The following is a 7,933-nucleotide window of genomic DNA, read 5'->3' as shown; positions in this document are numbered from 1 at the left end:
AACGTGAAGAAAAACGGCCCTGTTTTCAGTTTTATGACAATGCATTTTCTGGTTAATCCAAGAGGGCTTTTAAATAGTTTAATGAAGCAGGACAATTTTCTCAACCCATAAAGGAACACTTTTCAGTTTATCAGAAAAATCACCAAATTTGGAGATGCATGGTTTTCACTGGACAGGAAGGGTATGAAAAATTGTAATCTAAAGTTCCATAAAATGGAAATACTCAAGTGAGATACAAGTACCTTGAATGTTTCTGATGTTTACTTGAAAATATGAATTCATTTTGAGATGTTTTTCAGAAAAATTGGTTTGAGAATATGTGCTCCTAAAAAAAAGAATATCAAATGAATGATAAAGGTCTGAAGGTGTGTCCTGCATTATTGCCTCAGCAGGCTACATAATTTGTAGAGGGGTCCCATGCCAAAAATGACATGGTGCATGTTTCTAAATAAATCTTAAATAACAGTTTGGAGCGTTTACCACAAAGAGTGGGTCAATAAGGGGCCAAGGTTAATTTTTACCCTGGAGCCTGATAGTGGGTTTGTTTGACTATGCCAACAGCTTCAGTCAATGAGAATGTGTTTATCTATTGCCTAATTTTTGACATCGCAATACACGATCCAGACTGAGACCATGAACTGTGAAAAGTCTTCCTGTAGTCTAGCAAACTCTGTCTGTTTATGGTCAGATACATGAGGATTTTGTGCAGATTTTGAATTGGGTGGAGCTTTTCTGGAGGCTTCTCAGAGTGCCCAAAGAGCCCAGTGTAGCATGTTATTTGTGACCGTGATGTTTATCCAATTATTTATTAAGAGTTTTGCGACAAAACCTTAAATTTATAATACAGACAATAAGATTGGGCGTTTCATACTGTTTTCTGCATTGGAAGCAAATTTGACAATATTGTCCCCAGATATTCTCTTTCAGTTACAATACTACTGTGTGCTTTTTAGTGACATTTAAGATAAAAGCCTGAACATCACATTATTACAAAAGCAAACCATACTGTCACCACAAAAGAGCATTAAAAAGGCTTTATTTGAGAAAAGTTAGGCACGTGTTAACAAAACATAACATTAGTCCAATAACACAGGTAATGTAACATTATGTTTTAACAGCATGAAAAAAGCTACAATAGGACATGATTGGCCGCAGAATAGTTGATCTGTAGGTTGTGGTAGTGATTTATATCTGTTTGTTGGTTGCACATCTAAAAATAGGTCTAAAACAAGAGCAGTAGGAAAATACACAAGGCAATTTTTGTGTTGAGTGTGGGAAGTTTGGGTAAGGTGCTCGAATCACTGACAGCCGAATGGGGCAGCACATTGTTTGTGGTCACCACTAGATTTTTTGCTGGCAGGAATGGAAAGTGCAGGATTTTTCCAGATCTGTTGGAAAAGAAAAAGTACAATTATTTGGGATTGCAGCACAGGCACATATTTTATTTATGGTGTGTGTGATGTATCGAGGCTACAATACAGTTTTAAGGTGAATCTGTTAAATTACTGTTAACCTTGATTTAACCAACAGTAGTACAAACCTGGGGTGCTTTCACTGCACTGCCTGAGTGAAGCCATGGCATTGATGTAATCTGTCCCCAAAAACTGCTCAAAGGATGTTCCAGCAGAAATCTCCTGAAGACACTGAGTGGAGTCCTTGAAGAGGAGGTTCTTGCCTGATTCAGACTGGAACATTCTGAATGAATCGCTGCCACTGGTGCCAAACTTGGTCTAAAAATGAAAAACAAGATTAAGATTTAAACGACACACAGAATGTGAATGAGTCAAAACTGTAGGCAATGCACGGCCAAACGAGGGAACCAAAAACAACAACCAAAAACTAAAAGCGACCTCAAAAAAAAAAAAAAAAAAAAAAAAAAAAAATCACCGACCTGCTGGTCCTGAAGAATGCGAACCACCTCACTGTGGCTCTCTGGACGAGTCACCACAGCGTGTGCAGGCACGAGAGCCAGGTGGCAAGAGGCGTAATCAGTGACTGGCACCGGGCTCTTATTCGGGCAGATCAGCTCGTAGTCAGCAGAATTCACACCACTTGCCCATGCTGGACCGTTGCCTTTGATGAGAAAAAGTGGCATCGACGAATGTTACAGTTTTGAAGGAAACAACACAGTGGTAGTTGAGATGAAAACAGGTCAAAGTCAGTCTCTTACCATCACTGTTTTCTCCAACGATTGTGTGTTTGATGAAGGCAACATCGCCGGCACCATCAACAAGACATCTGCAATCATATACAACATGTAAATATGATGAGTCCACCCTATGCTGGATGCTCTGGAAGAGTAATTCATGGAATAATTAGATGAGAAGATTGATACCACTCTCATGTTTCCTGTACAGCTGGAGTTGGGGGGCAGTTAGCTTAGCTTGGCATAACCAATGAGGCGGGGAGAACACGTAACGAGCAGTCTTTCTCAAAAAGTTCAAAAACACAGCTGCTAGCCCTAAGCTTACTAATTAATAAACTGTATCTCAGTTGTTTAAGCCATACACAAGCAGAGGTGTAAAAACTACCATTTTTATTTTAGGGGGAGTTAAGTGATATTACCATTTCTTGTTGGTTGCAACCAGCAGAGAGCTGCAAAAAAGTGCAAACAGACAGTCTTTGTGCTAATCAAGGCTAACAACCTCCTGGTTTAAGCTCCATCCAGACATGGGAGTGGTATCAGTCATCTTTACTCATTCTGTAGAAGAAGACAATGTCTGTATTTCCCAAAATGTTTCTGCAGAGAGTAATTGCATCCTACCTGAAGGCTCCAGCGTAGCCATAGTACTGCTCATCAGCACTGGCTTTGCACTTGGCCTTATCTCCTACAGCTTTGCCACTGCCGGCACACTGAGAACAGAATGGAGATTCAGGGTCTGCTCCAGGGGCACAGCCTCCGCTGAAGAACTTAGCTGAGTAAGAAGAAGGAAACAGTCAGTATGGTGTTTGCTCTCAGCGGTGTGCATAAGGCAATCACATCTCCTAAAAACTACATTTCTTCCAGTGCAGGACATGTGACAGTGTTCAACAGCACTGAATAATGGGGGTGGTGTTGGACATACAAAAGCACAGAACTACAAAAACACTTTGGTCAAGGTTCGTGAAAGAGTGTGGTTTTTGTTAAATATTTAACCAGGACCACAGTCAGTGCTTCAAGTTGTCAAAACATATTGAGACAAAGAAATTCAGTTTTAGTTTCCACAAGTGGACTTTGTAGGGAACAAATTAAATATGTGAGCATTTTGCAACTTTGCAGACAAGTTCAATGAAACGTTTCCACGTTGTGGCGCGTTATGCTTCTTCTTTAACATCCTTCAAATTATTGGTATATGAACAGAACGTTTAGCTTACTGAAGTCACAGTCGTTGGTCAGCTTGTGGATGTGGCCCATGGGGATGTTCCAGCCAGCAGTTCTGCCGATGCCTGTGTGGCAAGACTTCTTGCCCCTCAGGTTCTCCCAGGTCACCCCTGAACCCTTCTTTACCACAGCAACAGCATAGTAAGAGGAGGCTGAGGCTACAAGCACAGAAGGAGATGAATGAGAAAACTGTCTGGCAGATAATCATTAGTTATAGTTCATTTAATTTAATTTAAAAGTTCACCTCAGAGCTCAGAGATACACACATGTTGTAATATAAAACTAGATGGGTAACACTTTATTTTTCCACTCTGTAATTTACGAATAGTTTCCTTATAATTTCAGTGATACTTGAGGAAATACACAGTATCCAATTGGTACATTTCCAGTTAATTAATTCCAGTTAATTGCTAGCAGGACCTAGAAAGTCTTTGAGCTGAACATTGCAAAATAAGAACTGTGTCCATAGTAAATCATACATTTTAGTAGACTAGTAATGAATTCATGTTTAATTGGATTTAATTTGTCTTACAATTAGCATCAAATTACACAGTCCTTTCCAGGAAACTTCCCCAGAAACAAGCATGAATCTTATCTATTGTTATCACTCAATTTTATGTATATCACTCAAGCTAGAAGGAACAGAAATACTGCACAGGCAGGTTTATTACCTCCAGGGGTGCTGCACTTCACTGTGGAGAGACAGAGACATGCAAATATCATTCATGTAGAAAAGGTAAAACACAGGATCGTGTGTGATGCTTTCTGTGCTATCTCATACCTTGATCATACTGCTCCACCATAGCAGGAACCAGACCACACTTCCCGGCTGTGTACACCTGTCCTCCATCCACTGCCATTGCGTCAGCCTCTTTACGCTGCGGGATAATTGAGTCGACATATGATCAGAGACAAACGCCTCAAAATTCTCAAGCTAGCAATAGACTCCCGTATTTTCCATCCAAGAGTGTTTTACCATAATCTTTTTCAGGCAGTCCTCAACGGTGGGGGCATTCTGGCATTCAATGACGGTGTTGCTATCCTCCATACTGTTGATGCTCCATGTGTCGCATTTGCCTGTCTCAGCGTGGCCCACAGCACACCATCTAATGGCAGTGGTTGTAGTGGATGGGGTCTGCTCTGGAAAGCGAAGTAAAGCATTAGCATAAGCCAGCATCTGCCGTCTAATGGATTTGTCTGTCTGATGGTTTATGGGTGTTAAAGTGGGTGTTTGTACCTCTCCTAAGGGAATGGACAATGCTCATGTATTCAGCACCCAAGTACAGGAAGGAATCTATGTTTGAGGGCAGCCGCACCAGCTTCACTGCTGAGTCCTTGAACATCAGGTTTTTGGCTGGTGCATAGGCATCAGAAGAGAAGAGGTCAAAGCCCTGAAAAGGCAAAAAGTCAGCAAATGTTATTATGTAAGCACAAGTTAGATATCGAAAAGATTCCTTTTATCATGAGTCACTGCTCCGCTTTATCATCCCTATCAGGCAGTGAACTCCACTACTGGCTCTTTGTGTTGGATAAATATTTCGTATTATACCTCCACTGAGCTGAGACTTGTCCAGATGAAGTCGGCCAGCTGTGGGTCCTTACGGGTGACAACAGCATGAGCTGGTACTCTGGCCAGGTGGCAGGTTTTATAGCTGTCGATGGGCGCTCTGGTGTTATCCTTGCACAGCAGCTCGTAGCTGGCCTTGACGGCGTCTGAAAATGTGTCACAACAACAATTTAAAAGTTTTTCTCCTCTAATCTTCCACTTTAAATAAATCTCTTACCCTTTGTCTCACTATCACATTTTGTTAAGTCAAAGTTTACAGTTCAGCAAAGGAGCATCGTGTTCATATGGACATGTTGGGCATGTTTTCCTAATCTGGGTAATTTCATGCAAATTATGAAGAGTTACAGAAAAAGCTGCATAACATTGAGGTTGTGATATAGATTTGATGCGCTTGCAAAAGTGCTGCTATTTATTTTGATGTTATTGAGGAATATGAAAATATCAAATAATATTTAAAAGGAAGATCTTGGCATTTTAACTGAAATAAGACAAAAATGTACATATTTCATAGTCTCATAATACAGAAACAACAGGGAAAAAGTTCAGTACATATTAGAACCGATGATCATGTGATACTGACCGGGTACAGTGAGATGCTTCACAAAAGCCACATCTCCAGCATCTTCCACCAGACACCTTTAAAGCAAAGAAACCGACAGGTGCATCAGCATTACAGGTTTGGTTGTTACCAGCAGCATATTTGGAGGCTAAACGTGTAAAGGTTGATACTGACTGGAAGGCTCCGGCGTAGTCATAGTAAGGCTCCTGGTGGGACCTGGAGCAGTCTCCCTTGCACAGCTGACACAGTTTGCCGCCTGATGATGCCCCTGGAGCACAGCTGGCCGCGAAGTAGTTGCTCACCGCTGCAAAAGAAAAAGCAGGGCTGAAGCAAATATTTTAGAAATACTGAGGTTTTAAGTCCGTCCCAGCAATGTTGTAGAAAACCGAGGAGATGACCTCAGCAGCAGCTGCAGCTCTGACCACAAGTACACTGAGTCAAATAGAATTTTCGGTTGTCTAACCTTTGACACAGCCAATGCACATATTCATACTGCCATCAGTAGTAACATGTATAAGTAGTAACTTTCATTTGAGGGTTGTGTTGAACATTTTGTGTGCAGTGTTGAAACTCACCCTCTTCCACAGGGCTGTCCTCAACGCCTGACCACTGAATCAAATTCATGGACAACAGAGTTCCTATGGGAATGTTCCAGCCTGCAGATTTCCCCAGTCCAGTGTGGCAGGATTTCTTCCCTTGCAGATCCCTGATGCCAAACCCAGTGCCCTTCTTCACCACAGCAACAGCGTAGTAACAGGTGTCTGAAGCTGGAAGTATACAGAACAGCTGTGAGCAAAAAGGTTCAAACATGTAGCTCATGCAAAATGCTGGACATCCCCTTCCTGGTGCTAATTTCATCAGTAAAGACATACTGGGGCCGTAGTCCTCAGCAATAATGGGTTGCAAGTCGTAGTTGTTCAGTCCAGCAGTGTAGATGTCCCCTCCGTCCAAAGTGATGGCATCTGCTTCACCAGCCTGATTGAAAAACACACAACCAGCAGCATGACGTTATTATTCCGATACATAGATTCTGTTAATACTTATGAACAAGACTTCTAGTTGTTTTAGAGTATTTTCACATTGTGACAGAAAAAAAAGTACATTTACTCAATTACTGTTCAATTTTGAGGTGGTTTAGCTACTCAAGTATTTCCATTTTATATGTATTACATTTCAGAGGGAACTGTTGTAATTTTTACTTCCCTACATCCTTCTGCTAGCTGTAGCTACTTTGCAGATAAAGATTTTGCATATATACTAGCTTTTAATAAAAATTGATTCGACTACTAAACTGTATATAAGGTACTCAAAAATAACACTGCTTCACCTGCTGCAAGACTGAAATATACAGGTTATCATATCAATAATAAGAAGAATTAGATGATATTAAAATAGTTTTCATATTCTTTAATACTTTTTTTACTTTTACTTATCATGAAACAGTATTTGTAACGTAGTATTTCATTGTGGTATATATACTTTTAAAAAGGCAAAGTGAATCCTTTTCCCCACCACTGACCAGTAAATATAATCATTTTGACCATTACAATATCCACTGATCAGCCATTTTTCTAAGATAAAAGATGAAAATAACCACGAAGCCTGAAGCTATGGAGACATTTCTCTTATTTACTGTCCGCATGTGTTGAAGTGTGAGCTCTGGATGATGTTCCTTTCCTCACCTTGATTGCCACGATGCAGTCGATGGTGCTGTCTCTCTTCGTGCAGGAGAACACCGGAGCTTTGGCTGACAGGTCCATACATTTCCGGAGCTCTTGGTCCGACTTCAGGCACCATCTCACCTTCTCAGTGGGGGCCGCAAAGGTGGCGGCTGCAAATACAGGCGGGTAAATAACAAATGCGGACACATTGAGCGTTCAGTGAAGTGAAATGAGAAAAGTCTTTACCGAAGCATCCGAACAGAGCCACAAGGAGGAGAGCGTTCATGCTGGACGGTGGGGTCTCCAGGTCAGCAGAGCAGAGAGTCCGGGAGGCAGCGCAGGCTTTTATAGCCCAAAAGAAAAAAAAAAAAAAAAAAAAGTTTGCTCAGGTTTCCTAATGCGCGCGTGCGTTTGGTGCGCGTGCGCGTGTGTACTTTTGTGTGCTGGTACACGAGATGGCAGAGAAACAGAGATATTCCGACATGTCCACATTCTGGAAATTCACAGACTCTCCTTTGAGGCCATTGTTGGCACTGAACTCACCCATTTGATCAGAAAGGAGTTCTGTCACTGAGCCAAAATTCATTCAGCACGAGCACAAACATGCTTTCAGCATCGAAATTCTAAATATTTCACCATTTTTTATTTGCATGCGAAATTTTCCTTATTTTCAAATATTTTTAACCCTGTTTTTCCAACACATTTTTCCTTTATATCTGCAGTATATGCTGTGTTCAAGTGCTCTGTGTCTTCTGCTCTTTGGGAGCAAATTAAGTGACTGATTG

At 41.2% G+C, this 7,933-nt stretch overlaps 1 protein-coding gene across 1 annotated transcript; it reads right to left on the bottom strand.

The window, feature by feature from the left end:
- Positions 1–1,019: 1,019 nt before the first annotated feature.
- tfa (transferrin-a) lies at positions 1,020–7,486 on the bottom strand. Its single transcript, XM_076745336.1, has 17 exons — positions 7,395–7,486; positions 7,170–7,318; positions 6,360–6,462; positions 6,063–6,254; positions 5,662–5,791; positions 5,509–5,564; positions 4,911–5,074; positions 4,599–4,752; positions 4,338–4,501; positions 4,143–4,239; positions 4,033–4,053; positions 3,355–3,519; positions 2,765–2,915; positions 2,171–2,238; positions 1,892–2,073; positions 1,541–1,730; positions 1,020–1,388 (listed from the first exon to the last, which is right to left on the bottom strand). The coding sequence occupies exons 1-17, from the start codon at positions 7,432–7,434 to the stop codon at positions 1,342–1,344; spliced, it is 2,073 nt and encodes a 690-aa protein (XP_076601451.1). The 5' UTR covers positions 7,435–7,486; the 3' UTR covers positions 1,020–1,341.
- Positions 7,487–7,933: the final 447 nt, after the last annotated feature.

This window comes from Chaetodon auriga, chromosome 12 (assembly GCF_051107435.1).
Source record: "Chaetodon auriga isolate fChaAug3 chromosome 12, fChaAug3.hap1, whole genome shotgun sequence".
NCBI classification, from domain to species: Eukaryota; Metazoa; Chordata; class Actinopteri; order Chaetodontiformes; family Chaetodontidae; genus Chaetodon; species Chaetodon auriga.
The sequence above is the reverse complement of the archived record's forward strand: the minus strand, read 5'-3'. Positions and strand labels throughout refer to the sequence as shown.